The 21,437-nt window shown below is 36.8% G+C and overlaps 1 protein-coding gene across 2 annotated transcripts in view; it reads left to right on the top strand.

Moving 5' to 3' along the window:
- The window catches only part of IGSF11 (immunoglobulin superfamily member 11), a 129,969-nt gene that overhangs the window by 90,343 nt on the left and 18,189 nt on the right, over positions 1-21,437 (top strand). For both annotated transcript variants that reach the window (XM_045502117.1, XM_045502116.1), the window contains 3 exons: positions 13,179-13,342; positions 14,747-14,954; positions 17,648-17,803. In XM_045502117.1, coding sequence (XP_045358073.1) covers positions 13,179-13,342; positions 14,747-14,954; positions 17,648-17,803 — 528 coding nt within the window. Of the gene's footprint in view, positions 1-13,178; positions 13,343-14,746; positions 14,955-17,647; positions 17,804-21,437 lie in introns of those variants that run through there.

Here is a 21,437-nt window from a genome sequence, read left to right as displayed (position 1 = left end):
GCAGTGTTCTCTCAAGCCAGTTGTACAGCACAGTTTTGGATATTTTCCTAGAGGTTTAATCCTTGACTTAACAGAAACCCATGGGGGAGGGGAAGGAAAAAAAAAAAAAAAGAGGTTAGAGTGGGAGAGAGCCAAAGCATAAGAGACTCTTAAAAACTGAGAACAAACTGAGGGTTGATGGGGGGTGGGAGGGAGGGGAGGGTGGGTGATGGGTATTGAGGAGGGCACCTTTTGGGATGAGCACTGGGTGTTGTATGGAAACCAATTTGACAATAAATTTCATATATATATATATAAAAAAAAAAGTAAAAAAAAAAAAAAAAGAAGTTTAATCCTTGAGCTTGTTTCTTTAGCCATTTTGGTGGTTCTGAGAGCTCCCCAACAATCCTCTTTTTTTTTAATTAAAGAAGATTGGTTGGGGTACAATTTACATACAACAAAATCCCCCCCTTTTAGGTGCACAGTTTGTTGAGTTTTGACCAGTGTTTGCAGTCTTCTAATAGCCAGCACAATTGTGATGTAGAAAATTTCTGTCACCCTCAAAGTGTCCATTCATGCCCCATGCGGTCATTCTCCATGCCTTTTCCCCTCTCCGCCTTAGCTCTAGCCCCAGGCAACCACTGGTGTGTTCTGTTCCTATACTTTTATTTTTTCCATTATACAGAATTAAAAAAAAAGTGGGTACATATTATATATAGTCTTTTGTTTCTGGGTTCTTTTACTTAGCATAATGGCTCTGATATTTATATTGCATGCATCAGTAGCGTGTTCTCTTGTTTCTCACAAGTTTTTTATCCATCTGTAAGTTGATGGACATTTGAGTTTCCAGTTTTTTACCTTGTGGATAAAGATGCTGTGAAAATTTTGCACATAGGTGTTTCGGTGTTTTTGCATCTCTTAGATGAATACTTAGGACTGGAATTGTTGGATAGTATGGTTAAGTGCATATTTAACTTAGTTAGAAACTGTGAAAATATCCCCAAATATATGTACCACTTTGCAGTCCTCCAGAAAGGTATGAAAGTTCGAGTTACTCTGCATTCTTGTCCACACTTGGTATTGTCAGTCAGTTTAACTCATTGTAGAGATACCGCCTTGTGATTTTAATTTCCCTGTTGACTAATGAAGTTGAAATTTGTTTCATGTTATTACCCATTTGTATGTTTTCTCTGGTGCATTTAAAAAATTGGGCTCTTACTGAATGGTAAGATCTGTTTCTGTATTATAAATACAAGTCTTTGATGTGTTTTGAAAGTAATTTCTACCAAAATATGGCTGGTATTTTTATTTTTTAATAATGTTTTTTGAAAACAAGAAATTATTAATTTTGAAAGTCTAATTTATTATTATTTTTATTAACTTGTTTTATTTTTTATTTTTTTAAATTTACATCCAAATTAGTTTATAGTGCAACAATGATTTCAGGAATAGATTCCTTAGTACCCCTTACCCATTTAGCCCATCCCCCTTCCCACAACCCCTCCATAACCCTCAGTTCTCCATATTTATTTATTTATTTATTTATTTTATTTTTATTTATTTATTTTTTTTTCAACGTTTATTTATTTTTGGGACAGAGAGAGACAGAGCATGAACGGGGGAGGGGCAGAGAGAGAGGGAGACACAGAATCGGAAACAGGCTCCAGGCTCTGAGCCATCAGCCCCGAGCCTGATGCGGGGCTCGAACTCACAGACCGCGAGATCGTGACCTGGCTGAAGTCGGACGCTTAACCGACTGCGCCACCCAGGCGCCCCGTCAGTTCTCCATATTTATGAGTCTCTTCTGTTTTGTCCCCCTCCCTGTTTTTATTTTTGTTTCTCTTCCATTATGTTCATCTGTTTTGTCTCTTAAAGTCCTCATATGAGTGGAGTCGTATGTTAGTCTTTCTCTAATTTCACTTAGCATAATACCCTCCAGTTCTTCCATGTAGTTGCAAATGGCAAGATTTCATTCTTTTTGATTGCTGAGTAATACTCCAGTGTGTGTGTGTGTGTGTGTGTGTGTGTGTGTGTGTGTGCGCGCGCGCGCGCGTATACCACATCTTCTTTATCCATTCATCCATCGATGGACATTTGGGCTCTTTCCATACTTTGGCTATTGTTGTTAGTGCTGCTATAAACATGGGGGTGCATGTATCCCTTCGAAACAGCACATCTGTGTCCCTCGGATAAATGCCTAGTAGTGCAATTGCTGGGTCACAGGGTAGTTCTATTTTTAGTTTTTTGAGGAACCTCCATACTGTTTTCCAGAGTGGCTGTACCAGCTTGCATTGCCACCAACAATGCAAAAGAGATCCTCTTTATCCACATCCTTACCAACATCTCTTGTTGCCTGAGCTGTTAATGTTAGCCATTCTGACAGGTGTGAGGTTGTATCTCATTGTGGTTTTGATTTGTATTTCCCTGGTGATGAGTGATGTTGAGCATTTTCTCATGTGTCGGTTGGCCATCTGGATGTCTTCTTTGGAGAAGTGTCTATTCATGTCTTTTGCCCATTTCTTCACTGGATTATTTATTTTTTGGGTGTTGAGTTTGATAGGTTAATAATTCATGCATTTTGTATCCAAAGAAGTATTTTCCTAATTCAGAGTCATTAAGACTTTCTTTCATGTTTCCTTCCAGAAATTTTATGTTTTTACTCTTATATTTAACTCTTCAATCCATTTCGGGTTAACCTTATAAAGGTGTAAGGTAAAGGTAAATCTAATATTTTTGTATCTGGAAGTCCAATTTTCTAGCACTATATTTTGAAAAGCGTATTCTTTCCCACTTGACATCTTTATTGGAAATAAAATGGCCACATACATGTGGTTCTATTTCTGGACTCTCTATAAGTCTGTCCTTATGACAACCCAATGCTATCTTGATCACCTTAGCTTTATTGAATGTTTTAAAATCAGGTACAGCAAGTCCTCAAACTTTTTTTTCCTTTTCAAAATTTGGCTATTTTGATCTTTGCTTTTACATGTATATTTTAGAAACAGTTTGACACTTTCTACAAAATAGCTTACTGGAATATTGATTAGAATTTTATTATATTAGTAGATGACTTCAGGGAGACTTGACAGCAGTATAAGGTTTGATTAATGGCCGTGGTTTATCTCTTCATTTATTTAGGTCCTTTAATTTCTCTCAGCAAAGCTTTGTTATTTTCATTGTATAGATCTTACAGATATTTCATTAAAGTTATCCGCAAGGGTTTTATCTTTTTGATGCTATTACAAGTGGTATTATTTTTACAATTTTAATTTCCAAAATTTCATTGCTACTGTCTAAAAATGTAGTTGGTATTTGTATATCAACCTTGGTTTTTGCAACCTTGTTAAACTAATTAATTAAAATTTGTTGCTTTTTTGTAGATTTATTAGAATTTTTAATGTAGATGATTGTGTTATCTACACATAAATACAATTTTACATTGTTTCTTTCCAATCTATATGCCTTTTTCTCCTTATCCTTGCCTTAGTGCAATGGCTAGGACCTCTGTGTTGAACAGACCTGGCGAGATCAGACATTCTTATCTTGTTTCTGATCTTAAGAAGAAAACAACTTTAGCCATTTATAAAAGTTTTTTTTTTTTTTAAATCATTAATATGATGTTAGCTGTTTTGTTTTGGTTTGGTTTTTTTTGTAGATACTTTTTACCAGTTTGTGGAAGTTCCTTTTATTCCTTGTTTGAAGAGAGTTTTTATAATGAATATTTTATAATGCATAGACACTGACTTTTGTCACCTTTTTCTGTACCTATCAAAAAATTATATAGTTTTCTTTTTTAGTATATTGACATGGTAAGTTATATTGATTTCAAATATTGCGTGAACTTTGTGTTCCTGGGGTAAACATCACTTTTGTCATGATTAATTATTCTTTCTGTATATTGCTGGATTCAATTTGCTAATATTTTAAGGACTTTTATGTCTATGTTTAGAAGGGATGTTAGTCTGTAATTTTCTCTGCATGTATTGTCTTTGTTGGATTTTGGTATCAGCGTAATTAATGTTAGCCAGCTTCATAAACTGAATTTTTTTTTTCTGGAAGAGTTTATAGATAGAATTGGCATTATTTTTTCATTAAATGTTTGGCAGAGTTCACCAATGAAGCTATTTGGGTCTGATCTTGGTGGGAGGATTTTGAAATGCAAATGAAATTAATTTTCTTTACCGGTCAAAGGGCTCTTCATGCTGTCTCTGTCTGTTAGTGTGAGCTTTGGTACTTTGTCTCTTTCAGAAATTTGTTAATTTCATCTGTGTTACCAAACATGTTAGTATTAAGTTATTTATAATATCCCTTTATGATTCTTCTACTGTCTCTAGAATCTGTGGCTATGTCCCCTCTTTCATAGCTGTTTTTTCTCTTTCTCATTCTTGAGCAGTTTGGTTGGAGATTTATCAATTTTATTACCTTCTCAGAGAACTACCTTTTGATTTCATTGATTTACTCTATTATCATTTTCATTGAATTCTGCTCTTTGTACTTTTCTTCTTTTAACTTGCTTTTGGTTTAGTTTAATTTGCTTTTTACTTTCTTAAGGTGAATGCTTAAGTTATTGATTATAAGCCTTCTTTTTATATGAGCATTTAGATGCTATTAATTTTTCTCTAAGTGGTCTTTGTTTCTCATAAATTTTGAAATGTTCTATGTTCATTTTCATGCAATTGAAAATATTTTCTTATTTTCCTTGTAATTTCACCTTTGAAGTGAAGTATTAGTAGTAGGTTTTCATGAATCTTTGATTATTTTCTAAGTTTTTATTGAATTCTAATTTTATTCACATTCTTTGTATGATTTTAATTCTTTAAAATTTGTTAAAATTTATTTTGTAGCTCAGACTATTGTCTGTCTCGGTGGATGTTCCATGTTTGCTAGAAAATAATGTGTATTCTATGATGTTGAGTAGAGTGTCTTAAAAAACTCAGTTATGATAAATTCATTGGTAGTATTGTTTAGGTCTTCTGTATTTTACTGATTTTTATCTATTCTATGAATTTCTTCTATGTTATTGTTAATGACAGAAGAGTGTTCCAATCTCTCAACTATGATTGGTATTATTTTTCTCCTTTCAGTTCTATCGGTTTTTGCTTCATGTACTCTGAAGCCCTGTTGTTAGGTACATACACAGGACTATTATGTCCTCGATGAATTGATGCCTTCATCATTATTTAATGTCCCTTTTATTCCTACTTCAGTGACCTAGCTCTTCTCTCTTCACATACTGCTACTTTTTCAAGCTCTCCACCAAAAAGGAAGGTCCTCCTTGATTTGCCAGGCACCATTGTATTTGGCAGTATCTTTGGACAGGATCTCATGACAGTTACCTCACAAACAACTGTCCAGTCTATAGGTGACTGTTTTGGTCAGGTGCCCATTCCTGGTACAATCACTTGTCGTCAGGATGTGAATGAGATCCTGTGTCACAAACCATGGTAACCTGTGTGTAAGGAATTGTCTCATTCTGCTTTCCCTGAAGGGAATTGTGGCTATGGTAGCTGTCATAGCATCATGTCCCATCATAACATTGCAAAATCTGGTTCTGCTTTTATGGCTTGCTTCTGTAAACAGTTAGTTATAATCACATTACTCACTTAGTTTTACAGAAAGGATTGCAGACACAAATGCCCACAAGAGTCAGGCAGGTATCCTGACTGAGTAAAGTGGATCATATTGTAGAGTAATAAGGGTGATGGGGATTGTGACAATGTGGAGAGCTCATGCTTTGTCTAACAGGCAGCAGTGATCAATTGTGTGAAATTGCAGGCCCAATGTTACTGACTTTTACAGTTTTTCAAGGTAAGTTGGTAATGTAGAGTTTTGTGTTATTTAATTGTAAGTGATTCAAAGTATTTAAAAACTTGGAGTCATATAATATAGGCCAAACAAAATATGTATGTAAATGGTCTGTCACCTTGCTGGGCTGTGGTCATCCCTGTAAAGAGAATTGCTAGTGGAATAGGATACCTATTCCCAAAGCCATTTATAAAGTCAGGAGAGGGCAATAATAGTGGGAGACTTGCTGTAGAGGATTCTGATCAAGTGTTAGGAGCTCTTGTTGAGGAAATGTCACTCACCTAATAGATGCAGATGTATATACTTTTTGATTATTTGAAGAGTGATAGTGTAGACCATGAGCATTGGTTCAGTACAGGGTTTTGGGCTCCCTCTGTCTCATCTCTGGGTCTGCTCTGAGGAAATCATTTCAATACCCAGATCTCCTGGCATGCTATTTGCCCTTAGTATGGTCCCCAAGGAATGTTTGTGGTTGAAAAGGAGACGGTAATGACAAGGCACTGTAATAGTACCTGAAGGGAACCGTAAAACCATAGAAATATAATACGGTAATACTGTGAGTCATGGACTCTGTAGGAGTATTCAGTGCTTTAGCCAGAAGATAAGGATATGTGAGTTTATAGTAGCTTGCTTTTGTGTACCAACAGTAAAGTATATTGTTTGATATGGCATCAAATGAAGCAGATATTTGCCAGTGATCCTATAGATTTATTAATATAGATGACCAGTGCATAATGAAGCCATCTACATTGATCAAATTAACCAGATATTTATTCTTCATTTAGTTTAGTACTGTGTTGATGGGCAAAATATAATTTAATGTCAACTAATGTAAACATGATTTTTTTTTAGTTCAGATGACAGTTTAAAAATCATAATAATTATAATGGTAGATTAATGAAAATTTGGGTACAGTATGAGGAGAAAGTGATTTGTTTTAAAAACCACTACAATATTAGGGACTTAAGCTATTCCAACGTTTCCTTCAGAAAACATAGAATATGGAATTTTTATTTTTTTTGGAATTTACTTCAGTCTCATGGAACGACAGAACTGAATTTGCATAGGTTAAATGAATTTTATATTATGTCTTTTTAAATGTAAGAAACAGCACTTATGAAATTGTAGGGGAATCATATAAGTCACAATTAGCACTTTGTGACTGCTGATATTAATATTTTGGGTGACTGGACAACATTGTCCTCCCAAATACCATCCGATCCTTTTGATGCTTTGTTGACTATATTCCCAGGGGGAAGTGTTCTGGCCTTTGGGCTGATCCTGAAACATGCGTACATGCTCCCCAGATATCAGTGAATACTCTGTTTTGAAATCTCAGTAGGATTGCTCTGGCCAGTCCTCCTCCTGAACTTCAGGTGTTCTGGCTCTGATGGGTGTTGCAGGTGACATTTCATGTTCTCGGAGTCTGCAGATCACTGTGAAATATCCTTTGTCTATCCCTTGGCTGCTATGTGGTGTGGATGATCCCTCTTAAGACTTCTAAGGATTTTTTGCTGCCAGTTTCTTTTCCTCTAATGTGTGATTCTTGGTCTGAGAGAAATGTGCATTTCTCTCGGTTTTAAATCTTGAGAGGGGCCTAAAGAAAGAGTATAGACAACTGTTATTTATGATTTCAACTCCTCAGAGGAAATGGGGCCATGTGCTTTATGTCTTTCTTATTTAATTGCTTAGAGTCATTCAGAATTCATGAGTTGACTTAATTTTTCTTGGGTGAAAGTACTAAGAAAAGATTCAAGCCTGCAAAATGCTGCCAAAACAGCTCTTAAATTATACATTTCTCATGTAAATATTGCAAATTGTAAGGTATTTTAAATGAATTTTTAATCTAATAGTTAGCATTAAAGTTTAAATTCCTGCCTAGAATTTCAAACATGGAAATACACTCTAAAAGGAAATGGGGTTTTTAGTTGTTTTTTTAATAAGATAGAAAAAAATTAATCATTTAAAATGTGAAAAAATACCCGTTTCCCTCCTTCTTATTTTTACTCTTTCTAAGAAATTTTCGGTTGTACTCAGTTTAGTCCGTATGTTAAATAGGAATTCTGAGACCGTTCCAAAGCAACTTTATCATCCCGATCTCTTTATATTTATTCAAGATCCAGTTCTTCTTTTCCTACATGAAAACATAAGCAGGTTACACAGTTTTTTTCTGATCACTCTGAGTTTAGAAATAAAGCAAAACAAGAAAAGTCAATTTATATACAGAAATCTATGTGTAGTTTCTAGAATGCTGGTGATCTGCCCTTTAGGAAGTCAGAGGTCTACCCCCAGCTTCGTTGTGGTGAAGTGTCCTCAGCCCGCTAGGACGGAATCCAAGATCACCCTGCACCAGCTCTTTGTGTGTTCACCTCTGATCCATTGGAAACTCTCAGATGTCCTTGGCCCTGACACATTCCAGGAATTTAGGCCCTGTTGTTGAGTGGGCATGGGATGGGACTGAAGTGTACCAAGCTCTAACAAGGAAGTCTCTCAGAGTCTCTTTACAGACGTTCACTTCTGACCCGTTTATACTTTGTGTAGTTGTAAAAGTTAGGTAGCCTGTTCTCAGCCATTTTCTTTGTGTAAGTCCTTCAGGATAGTTTATCTTAAAACTTGCTCTGGTATCTGGTGTCTTAATATATGATGTTTTATGGTCTTGGATGACTTTCTGTTCCGTAGAGAATTCTGGTAGCTAGAGAGCATAACAGCCTTTTTATGTTAAATGTTCCTACCTGTAAGACACTGAGAGTAGAAGAGATATAATTACAAATAAATTGAGTTTCTGTCACTCAGTTATCAGTTTTATTGGTAAGGAAGTATCTCTTCAGTCTCATCTTAATACAAGCGATAACATTATCATTTGTTTTCTGAGATGTGATCTGTGGGAGAGTTTGGTATAGCAGACATCATACTGTGGGAAGTCAGAAGACACAGGTCCTAGTCTTAAGACCTTTGGCAAGTCTGTCTATTTGGACCCTACTGTGGTCTCTTGCATGGAAACTGAAGGAATTAAATTAGATCCATTCAGTAACATGTATTTATTGAGTTCTTAATTATGTGCTTAAAGTAATGGAGTTCTCAGTGGACCTCCAGTATACTGGTGAAGATATTTTAAGTAATAAGTATGAATACTAATGAAAGTGTGATCACAAGTTTGGATAGTGTTCAGAATGAAAGGAACATTGCTCTATGACACCCTGACCTCGACTGGGGGGTCAGGAAAGGCTCTTTTGTGAAAAGTAACACATGAGCTAATAGGAAGGATGAGTAGGAGGTTACTAAGTAAAGGATTGAGGTGTGGATTAAATGAGTGTGCGTGTGTGTGCACATGCACATGTGTTTGTAAATAGTGCTAAATGTGGGCTTGGCTTATGGTCTGTGTTGTATGTAGTATATGTTAATAGCAGTAGTAGTAGTCATGGTTGTCATCATCAGCTGTCAGCCTCTGTTACTGCCCTTATTGTCATATCCTTTTGATGAGGATGTGATGGTAACTTTTAGCCCTATTTTTCAGAGGGAGCAACTGAATCAGAGACGAAGTGATTTACATGGGGCCACACAGCTAAGCAGATGAAATTGCCAGATTTCAAACTAGATCTCTGCACCTTCAAACTCATACTTTTCTTCTCTCTTATCTCTTATTTCTTCTATAGCCGTGTCTGTACTTGAGATTTCAGAGTTAATCTTCTGTAAAATGGGAAGTAGATGAAGTCAGTCTTCCATAACTTCTACCAACCCAGCGGCTTGTCTCTGCTAGTGGACCTGCTCCCGTCCCCTCAGCTCCCATCCTGTCCTATGGATTTACTCTTCCTTTACTCAGCTCCTAACCTATTTTGGTAGTTTCCTCCGTCAACACCTTTCTCTTTCATTCTTAGTTTATGTTGGCCATTTTTTTTTCTTTTTAAAATGTGTATGAAAGATTGTGTGAGTTCATCTTGGAATTCATGAATTGAGAGTGGAAGGTACACATTATCCTGTATTGTTTAAAGGGGACACATTCCCTTCACTTCTTGGAGGATTACCTGGGGAAAGAAAGGATGAAGGTTTTGTTGCTAGTTTGGCTTCTACACTTACTCTAAAACCATGTAACAACTATATTGCCTTAACCCGCTTCTACCTTAGAAGGTAGCTTATTCCCCTGTTCATTGGTGTTCCATGATCAACCTTCCTTGTTGGCCTTGACACTTAACACTTGAGTTTCTTTCAGTTTTCCTTTTTAAAACTGAGAGACTTTCCCTAATATTTTACTTAGAGGCTTTTCCTGATGTTATAAACTGCTTTGTATCCTATCACAGATGGCTTATTTTTTGAAACATTTTATCCTGCAAATTTAACTCCTGAGAACATCATCAGACTCTATGTGAAGAACATGAAGTTCTATAGAAGGAAGGTGTTATGTAGATTTATTTTTTTTAAATGATTTGTAATCATAGCGATATGTTATTGTGTTACTTTCTTTGGAGAATTGAGATAATATCACTTCAAAGTAAAACAGTTTGAGATACTGCCATGGTCTTAATGTATTTTTTGTGATTAGAATAGCTTCTCTCTTGGATCTCCCTGGCCTGTTTTAATCTCCTGTTAGCCCTGTACTGTTCTATAGTCCCAAGGGGACAGGCATTCTTTTTAGAAGAGATAAAAGTTGATTTTCACTTCCCAGGATTTGATTCTGATAGATCACTATTTTCTTCTTTTAATTTTAACAGTTATTGAGATAGAATATATATTCCACAAAATTCACACACTTGAAGTATAAAATTCATTTATTTTTTGGAAATTTATAGAGTTGTACAACCGTCATAACAATCCAGTTTTGGAAGTTTTCCATCACTCTAGAAAGTTGCATATAACCTATTTGCATCAATCCCTCATCCCTCCTCTCTAGCCCCATGCAACAACTGATTTGCTTCTTGTCCTTATAGATTTGCCTTTTCTGGACATTTCATGTAAATAGAATCATACAGTATATTAGTGTTTTGCATATGGCTTCTTCCACTTAGCAAAATGTGTTTGAGAAGCTCATCCATGGTGTGTCAGTAACTTGTGAGTAGTATTTCATTGTATGGATATACCACATTTTGTCCACCAATCAGTTGATAAGATATTTGGCGATGTGATATTAGTAATGCTACCATGAACATACATGGTCTTTGTGTGACATATGTTTTTCACTTGGGTAGATTACTGGGGTGGAATTGCTGGGTTGTATGGTAAGTTTATGGTAAACATTTTAAGAAACTGAAACTATTTTCCCAAGTGACTGTTCTATGTTACATTCCCACCAGCAATGAATGAGGATTGTAGTTTCTCTACATTCTTGTAAGCTCTTGGTTTTGTCTTGATGATAGCCATTCCAGTGGTTTTAATATGCAGTTTCCTAATGAGTAATAATGTTGAGCATCTTTCCATGTGCTTATTACTTTTTGAAATAAATGTTTATTAAAGTATTTTATGCATTTTAATATTAGGTTGTTTGTCTTTTCATTATTGAGTTGTAATAGTTCCATATATATTATATATTAGAGTCCTTTATCAGATATGTGAATTACAGATATTTTTTTCCCAGTCTGTACCTTGGCTTTTTATTTTCCTAATTAAATGTTTTGAAGTACAATAGTTTTTAAAATTTTAACAAAATCCAACTTTTTAATTGTTTTCTTTTATGATTTATGGTACTCGTGACATATCTAAGACCTCTTTGACTAACCCACAGTCACAAAGATTTTCTTCTATGTTTATTTCTAGAAGTTTTATAGTTTTAGCTGTTATGTTTAGGTCTGTGATACACTTTGAGTTGATTTTTGTGTATCCTGTGAGGTAAGGGTCTGAGTTAATTTTTTGCATATTAATGTCTAATTGTTCCAACACTGTTTATTGAAAAGACTATTTTCCTCCATTTAATTGTCTTATACTTTTGTTGAAAGCATTTTACTATAAATATAAACAGAAGACCATGGGGGAGGGGAAGGAAAAAAAAAGGGAGGGAACCAAACCATAAGAGATTCTTAAAAACTGAGAATAAACTGAGGGTTGATAGGGGGTGGGAGGGAAGGGAGATGGGTGATGGGCATTGAGGAGGGCACCTGTTGGGATGAGCACTGAGTGTTGTATGGAAACCAATTTGACAATAAATTTCATATTAAAAAATATATGTATAAATGTTTATTTCAGAACTCTAAGTCCTGTGCCATTTATCTGGTGTTCTGTCCTTATGCTAGTACCACAGTGTCTTGATTACTATAACTCTATAGCAAGTTTTGAAATCAGATAGTGTGAATTCTGCACATTTGTTCTTATTTTTCAATATTATTTTGGCTATTCTCGTTTTTTGCCTTTCCATGTCTGCTAGAATTAGTTTTTCAGTAGCTACAAAAAGCCTACAGGGATTTGAATTAGGATTGCTCTGAATCTATAGGTCAGTTTAGGGAGAATGGAATCTTCTAATCCATGAACATTGCGTATCTGTCCATTTTTGTGCTTATTTGATTTCCTTCATTAGCGTCTTACAGTTTATTAGTGTTTATTTAAAAAAAATTTTTTTTAATGTTTATTTATTTTTGAGACAGGGAGAGACAGAGCATGAACAGGGGAGGGTCAGAGAGAGGGAGACACAGAATCTGAAACAGGCTCCAGGCTCTGAGCTGTCAGCACAGACCCTATGCAGGGCTCGAACTCATGGACCACGAGATCATGACCTGAGCGGAGGTCGGCCACTCAACCGACTGAGCCACCCAGGCGCCCCCAGTTATTAGTGTTTAGATCTTGCACATATTTTGTTAGATTAATATGTAAGCATTTAATTTTAAGTGTGCTATTATTGATGCCTTTAAAAAAATCATTTTATTTCTCATGCGTCCTCACCGTTTCAAGTTTTTTTTTTTTTTTAATGTTTGTTTATTACTGAGAGACAGAGATAGAGCATGAGCATGGGAAGGGCAGGGAGAGAGGGAGACACAGAATCCAAAGCAGGCTCCAGGCTCTGAGCTGTCAGCACAGAGCCCAACATGGGGCTCGAGCTCACAAACCTTGAGATCATGACCTGAGCCAAAGTCGGCCGCTTAACCAACTGAGCCACCCAGGCTCCCTGTCCATTGCAAGTTTTGTTCAAACCCTATCAGTTAACTTCTCCCATGTATTTGAATCTGGCCAAATATCTGATATTGTCTTACAAAATAAAGTAAGTACCTGCTAATGTTTTTCATTTGTGGTTTCTAAGAGATAAAGGTAACTGTTTTTATTATTTCAAGTCAATGACTGGTTAGAAGTTGTTTAGTAAGATTATTATGTCAGTCTGTTTACATTACTGATAATGTAAAACACACAAGCGTTTTCTGAAGAGGTTTGGTCTGTCAGGAAAGGGTGAGCACATAACCTTCCTGTTCTCTGCTTTGCAGGTGTTGCAGCTTCCCTGGAAGTCTCTGAGAGCCCTGGGAGTATCCAAGTGGCCCGGGGCCAGACGGCAGTCCTGCCCTGTACTTTTACTACCAGCGCTGCCCTCATTAACCTCAATGTCATTTGGATGGTCATTCCTCTCTCCAATGCTAATCAACCTGAGCAGGTAGTTCTTTTCCACTTCATGCTGCCTCTCAAATATTAATTTTTTCAGAAGAGGTGGGTAGGAAAGCATCCTGAGTATATATTTGATTTCTAGGTAGGATAAGATGGCACGTTCCGTGTGCCTATGTGTTTTAGATCCTACTCCTGTGTTATTAGTCAACCATCAGAAGAGATTATCCTCTTTTTGAGAGACTTTCTTGTTTTAACATATGTCAGGGGAATCCTTCTGAAAATTTTACGTAGGAACCTGGAATTTTACCAAAAGGTGTTGCTGATAGGAAAAAGCAAGATAGAAAAAGTAACATATGCTTTGACAGGAAGGGACTGTCAGTAACACAGATGGATGAGAGTATGCTTTAGAGACAGTGATAATATTAAGGAAGTAACATTAGATAGTAGTACTTGGTTTATTTGTCTAATTTCACAAGTGTTTTTAAAATAAACACAGCCAGGCATACTAGACAGCCTCAAAGAGTCTCAAATAAATTAAGGTACACAAAAATAGAAGCTACTACCTAGTAAACTGTCAATTACAGGTAAAAGACCCATAATTGGTATTAACTGTTGTAGAAAATAATGCTCAGAAAATTAATGAATTGTAACCACAGTTACGCATTTATTCCCAAAGATAATTTATTACTGTTACGAAGCTTTTCTGCTTCAGTGAGCTTATTACTACCTAAAAATACTTGATAAGCTAAATTTTCTGATATGAATTCAAATATGTATATTTAGACGCTTCTTTCATTTCTTTAGACCATGGAATTTTTATAATTAATTAGACTGAGCCTCTGAGATCATTTTGTTCAACCTTATCATTTTAGGAGGCAAAGAAAGACTTGAGTGTAGTTGCCCAAATATTTACAGATAGAACTGAAATAGAAGCAAGTTTCTCATTCTCAGCCCACAAGGCTTTGGCAGCAGCGTTCTGAGTCCTCTCCCCTGAATAGTTAATTTTGATAATAGAAACGGACATAAGAATAGCAATCAGGGATCTGCAACGCTTCTCTCTCATGACTAGTTATGTTCAGGTTGTAGCCATGATCTGTCATCTTGTGACCTGGTAAGCATGAGAATGGCAGTGCTAATTTTTTAAACTTTTTATTTTGGAATTTTTTGAATAAAAATATTTATGGGCTGATAGTAAGATTGCACTAAAGACATTTTCTATATTCTGATGAGTTAGACAAGGAAACAGTGTTATTTTAATTTGGTATCTGAGAATTTAGAATCCCCATATACGCCTGTGCACTGATGCTGTAGTAAAGGGTTGGGGACAAGTTTAAGATAAGAAAGTTTTTCAATGTTTGATGCAGTCTACGATCTACCAGATAGTTACTGCTATGTGTTATGTGTCTAGAAGGGAATGTAGTGGCCAGTTTATTTATTTTACTTTCTTTTCCAGGTCATTCTGTACCAGGGTGGACAGATGTTCGATGGTGCCCCCCGGTTCCATGGTAGGGTAGGATTTACAGGCACTATGCCGGCCACCAACGTCTCTATCTTCATTAATAACACTCAGCTGTCAGATACAGGCACCTACCAGTGTTTGGTCAACAACCTTCCAGATAGAGGGGGCAGAAACATTGGGGTCACCGGTCTCACAGTTTTAGGTGAGTGGCAGGATGTTGCAGGCATCTTGGTTTCCTTATGCTGTGACTGTACTCGAGCATACTTACTTTTGACCATCCTTCTACACTTTCAGTCTGCTAGCATCCTTGTCTTGATTCCTCTCCTATCTGCCCTGCCTGGACTCTGCGTCTCTGTGCTTTTTACGCATAGTCTTCCCATCCCTTTTGCCACTTCTGGTGGCTCCTTAAAGCTTCTTAAATGATTTGTCCTGAAAGTGGAGAAAGGTGGTAAAAAACACAATCACAAGTGGCCTCTCACTTTTCTTCAGTGTTTACAGGATAGGACTTATCATTGAGAGCAAGTTAAGTCAAGAATCACTTATTTTCTGTACAAAGCGGAAGTTTCAGCACACGTGAGAAAAAATGACTGCTTCATGTCCACATAGACTGAGGAGACTCACCGCAGTTCTCGGCTTACCCCTCATGTCCTGGCATAATTTCAGTAAAACATCCTTTTGTCCTCAAAAGCATCCTTTTTGAATGATAAATCATATGATCAATTTGGTTCCAATACTGTATTAAGAGACTGTATAGTTTTAGGGCCTTTTTAAAGGTGGCATAGACAATGTCTTGTCTCACACAGGCACTTTTTCTATTATACAGTATACTTAGAATATGTCATACTAAATTAAGTCCATTCTGAACACGTTTTGTTTCTCACTTCTGCTGCCTCTAAAATAAAACACTGCCTCCTAAATGCAGTTAAGCTCAGTTCATTGGGGGAGACCTAGGAGGTAGTTAGAGAAGGCTGATACTCTTGATTGTCCTTCATCCTGTTTTTGGCTCAGAATCTCCTCCCTTATTCCTTGGCAAATTCTTGCCCTTTCTTTTCCCTTCCGTTGTTGAGGTACTTGAGGATACCATTTTCCTTCTTTGGGTGAGACTATGCGATAGCCATGGTGCCTTGTTTTCCTAGTCTTCAAACAAAGTAAGACTAAGGACCAGATTGGAGATTTCTATCTTAGAAACACTGTAGTATATTCGTATATTCAGAATTGTGTAATTTTTAATTATGCAGAGGTTTTTACTAAATACAGAGATTTAAAAATACTCAAGTACCGAATATAGAGCACTAATGGAGTTTCAGTGTTTTTCTGATGTTTATACCTGCAGATTAGGTGACTGTCTTCCCACATTATCTAAGTTAATCTTTTCAATTTTTAAAAGAAGAAAAAAATCCTTTAATTTTTTTTATAGTTGATGCTACCTTCGAAGAATTATCTTGGGCTTCCTTTATAGCATCATGGTGGCAGTGTCAAAGGCAGTAATTGAGGGGACTGGTTTACCCCATCACAGCAAGTAGGATTCTCTGAGATTTTTTACTTTTCCTACCTAATACCCTTTTATGGTTCTCTCTCCCCCACCCCTTCCTTTCCTGGTTTCTCTGTCTACTGCACTTACATTTTATGCATTTATTCATTCCTTTTTGAAAGGTTGAACGTATTTCTCAAAAAGTCGTTAGCATTACAAGTATACCATCATTGATTCAGACTTTACTTCCTCCATCCCCCAACATGAGACTCCAAGCCTTGGGGTTAGCTGATATTTTTATTTGCTTGCATTCTTGCTACAAAGCACCGCCTTCTTCTGTTAGTGTTCTTCTTTCATAATTTTTAAATTTTGTGTCTTTTATGTGCTTATTTGTCTTAATGATTATAAAATGTCCACTGCATTATGATCAAGTAGTAGACACACTTGAACTTGACTCTGACTTCCCCCACCATAAAGCAGAATTTAGCATAAAGTAGGTCTGTCAGGTTTTTGTTTGTGAAGTAACAAAGAATCTTGTCAGGGTCGTCTTACCCAGAGAGTTGCTGGCAGGGTCAGTGGTTGCTCTTCCTTGAAATATCTTTTCTAAAAGTGGCTTCTTTCAGTAATGAAAAAATTTAATTGTGGTAAAATACACATGACATAAAACTTACCATCTGAGGCAGTGTGTAAGTGTACAGACCTGTAGGGATAAGTACATTCACACTGCTGTGCAGCCACTCTCCAGCACCCTTTTTATCTTACGAAACTAAAACTCTGTGCTCATTAAACATTTCCTTCTCCTCCCGGCCATCGGTAACCACTTTCCTATTTTCTGTTTGTATGAATTTGACTACTCGAGGTGCCTCATATAAGTAGAATTATTTATTGTTTGTCTTTTTATGACTGGCTTATTTCACTTAGCATAATGTTCTCAAGGCTCATCCATGCTATAGCACGTGTCAGAATTCCCTTCCCTTTCAAGGCCGAATAATATTTCCTAGTATGTATGTACCACATTTTGTTTATCCATTCGTCCATCCATGGATACTTGGCTGTTTCTGTCCTTCAGCTATAATGAATAATGCTGCTGTGAACATGGGTATGCTCAGTCATGTTTCTAAAGGCAGTGTGTGGGCAGGAAGGACCTTCAGCATTCTTCTTCAGAGGAAGGAATGCAAAACGAAGAGCATAAGATTCCTTCAAAGTATAATGAAAGGATGCAGCCCCTTTTCCATGTTTGCCCCCTGCCAGCTGAAGTTGTGGGCCCTGACTAGTCACTGGCATCACTCACGAGGTAGTCTTCTGGTTATGTGTTCTATAAACATTGTTATCTGAGGTTCCAGTGCACTGAATGTTGATGTCTCCTCCATCATCAGGTGGCTCATAGTAAATACGTACTCTATTCCTTACTCTTCCTGTTGTAGTTCCCCCTTCTGCCCCACACTGCCAAATCCAAGGATCCCAGGATATCGGCAGCGATGTCATCCTGCTCTGTAGCTCAGAGGAAGGCATCCCTCGGCCAACTTACCTTTGGGAGAAGTTAGACAATACCCTCAAACTACCTCCAACAGCCACTCAGGGTATGTACGGTGTTGCTTTACCCATTTCATTAGTTACCATGCAAAATTCCAATTCTAAGACTCAATGAAATAATTAACTTTAATAGAGTTTGAAAAATAACACGCTGTATCTGTAACTGCTGAAAAAGCTATCTGGATCATTTTGCGTTTTCAACTTTAAAGAGAAGAAAACATATCCTTTCTCATATGCTGCCGTTATGTATCTCATCCAGTGGTTACTATCTATGGAAATTCTGTTCCATTACAATGAGGATTTAAAATCTCTATTTGGTAGCTTCTTTATAGTGTTAACTGTAAGATGATCCTTGAAGTTTATAACTGAGAATCCACTTCCTTCTTGAGGCACAACTGACTATTTTAGTATGAGAAACATCAACACGATCATGAGAGGGTCAATCATCCTGTTTTCAGCCTCAAGTCTAAGTAGAGGAAGAAGATGGGAAAGAGAACAGGAAAAGGCCTCAGATCATGGGAGAACCAGGAGTTGATCACACCAGACGGGTAAAGATGGAGGAAGCATGAGTCTCATTGATGATTTTCTACACGTAAATCCAGCTATTTAAATTTGATAACAAAGGAAACACTCTTGAAAATTTGAGAACTTATAAAATGAGGGAAGATTACAGAGTTTTATCTAAAATCTTCTATTTCAAGAAAATAAAAGTTAGCAGCCTTGAATGTTGCATCATCTGTAACAGTATTTTTCTTGTATACTCAGGGCTTGTAGCCTGTATACTCTTGTAGCATTCTCAGGGAAAGTATACAAATCTTACGTTAAAAGAGTTGGCAGTTAATGAAGAGGCTCCAGACAACCTGAATTGTGCCTGAAATATGCCCCCATTGATAGTATATGGCTGTCATGGAGATGGAAAGTCTTAACTTGTATGGTAAAGTTAGGCATGGTAAAGCATCAGGCCTACCAGCTCTGTCAGAGTCTGTGAGAATCCTGACAGAACTATTCATGGACCTTCCTATCATCTTTTAACTTACCTAGCCAAAATCTATTACGTAAAAAAACTTCTCAGTGACAGCACGTAATAACTTTTGGGTTACTCTGATAATGATTACTGCAATACCGTTGTTCCCTGCAGATTGCTGAATTGCTAAATGTTTCAGCCACACTGTGGGCTGAATAGCTTTTCTGTGGACTAAAGTGTTAATCTCTCTATTTACATATAAGAGACATGTTTAATCTAGCTCTTGTGTTGAAATCCTGAAAACCATATTTAAATTCCAGATTTCCTAGTAGCTATTTCAGTGACAGTTTACCTCTCTGGGCTGGTGTTGCCCTTTTTTTTTTTTTTTTTTTTAATGGGGATTAAACAATGTCGTTTCCAAGATTCTTTGTATCAGCATGAGAGTTCTATGATTTATATTTAAAACATTTTGGTGAAATACTGGGTTGAGTTTGGAATTACAAATAAATGCTAAAAGTGGTTACTTGTATGTAAGTTGAGAAATACCTATAGAAAGAACCTTCCACACCTCTTTGTCTTTGAATAAGTGTGTATTAGTCAATTTTTTTGGTGTCTTCTGTGTAATTTAAATATTTTTTAGTACTATATGAAAGTGATCTTGAATGTTATTGATGAAAATGTTTATCTTTTGTAATCCAAACTCAGGATTCATTATCAGAATTAGTTTGAATAACTTCATTTATCACAATAATGCTCACTAAGTGAGTCAGATTTTTTATTTAAATTTGCCTCTTGGGGGGCGCCTGGGTGGCTCAGTCGGTTGAGCATCTGACTTCGGCTCAGGTCATGATCTCACAGTCCATGAGTTCAAGCCCCGTGTCAGGCTCTGTGCTGACAGCTCAGAGCCTGGAGCCAGCTTCGGATTCTGTGCCTCCCTCTCTCTCTGCCCCAACCTACTCGCATTCTCTCTCTCTCTCAAAAATAAATAAACATTAAAAAAAATTTTTTTAGATTTGCCTCTTGGTACTGATATTAATAAAATGGATCTCAAAATAGCATATAATCCCCAAATAACTTAGATTTTTTAAAGATACTTTTTACATTTATTTATTTTTGAGCGAGAGTATGAGCAGGGGAGGGGCAGAGAGAAAAGGAGACAGAGGATCCGAAGTGGGCTCTGCACTGACAGTCTGATGTGGGACTCGAACTCATGAACTGTGAGATCGTGATCTGTGGCGAAGTTGGATGCTTAATCGACTGAGCTACCCAGCCACCAAATAACTTAGATTTTAAAAACACTTTATTAATATGTTTGCAGTTGCTTAATATAAACTCAAGATGTATTCTCTGTGAAAAGAATATTTGACACCAAGGGAGGGTACTCCAGAAGTCAGTTAGTGACAGGGTCATAATATTTGGGGATTAGAATTGTCCTTGTGTGTAGGGGCTAGTTTGAAGGAGCTCCTTCTGGTCACATCTTGGACAGTTTGAACATTAAAATAAATATATAACCCGTTGAATGAAATGAAATGTATTTGGGAAATATGAAGTACTTAGTTTGGTCTGTGCTTCTGAGGTCTGTACAAATGGCCCATGTTCCATTAAGTGTCTGGGTCTGGTCCCAGTTCACCAGCCCCTGCATTGGTGGTTCTCAACTGGGACATTTTCAGTTGACATTTTTTTGGTTGTCACAGCTGATAGGATGGTGCTACTGGCAGCTCATGGGTAGAGGCTAGGGATGCTGGTAAACATCCTATAATGCACAGGAATAGCCCCGCAGTAAAGAACTATCTGGCCCCAAATGTCAGTGAGTCAGTTACATTAATATATTTCCTAATGTTAAATATCCTTGCATTTCTGGAATAAAGTCTATATGATTGTGATTTTTTTAAAAAAACTTTTTTAACATTTATTTTTGAAAGAGAGAGACAGAGAGTGAGCAGGGGAGGGGGGTGGAGAGAGAGAGAGAGAGAGACAGACAGACAGACAGACAGATAGACACAGAATCCGAAATAGGCTCCAGGCTCTGAGTTGTCAGCCCAGAGCCTGATGCATGATGAGGGGCTCAAACCTATGAATCATGAGATCATGACCTGAGCTGAAGTTGGATGCTTAACTGACTGAGCCACCCAGGCGCCCCTGATTGTGATTATTTTAAATAAATTGCTCCGTTTGGTATGCTAACATGTTAATAGAATTTTTGCATTTGTGATCATAAGTGAGAATTGTCTACGATTTTTTTTTTCTGTTTTCCATTGCCCTGGTTCAATTTTAGTATCAGATTATATAAGGGTCTCATAAAATGAGTTAGGCAGTTTTCCCTCTTTTTCAATTCTCTGAAATAGTATGAATAAATTGGAGATTATTTGATGATTTTGTAGAATTTGCCTATAAAAGCTTTGCCCTGCTGTCTTGTTGGTAGATTTTTGACTCCTGATTCAGTTTTTCTAATGGTGTAAGTTTTAGATTTTCTGTATCTTCTCTATTTTTCTAGGAAACATCTTTTTTTTTTTGTCTGAGATTATACATACTAAATTAGTCATAATATCTCTATGTGAAAATAGAATACAGGTCTGGAGTCAGAGGATGTGGGTTGGAATCCTGGCTGCAGGGATGGCTGGTTATGTGACCTTGTGCCTTAGTTTTCTTACATGTAAAATGGGCAGAATAATAGTAATTGCCTCACAGGCGTGGAATAAAAATAAAATGAAAACATG

The sequence above is a fragment of the Leopardus geoffroyi genome, chromosome C2, assembly GCF_018350155.1.
Source record: "Leopardus geoffroyi isolate Oge1 chromosome C2, O.geoffroyi_Oge1_pat1.0, whole genome shotgun sequence".
Classification (NCBI taxonomy): domain Eukaryota; kingdom Metazoa; phylum Chordata; class Mammalia; order Carnivora; family Felidae; genus Leopardus; species Leopardus geoffroyi.
Note: the sequence above shows the minus strand (reverse complement) of the source record. Positions and strands in the feature narration are given on the sequence as shown.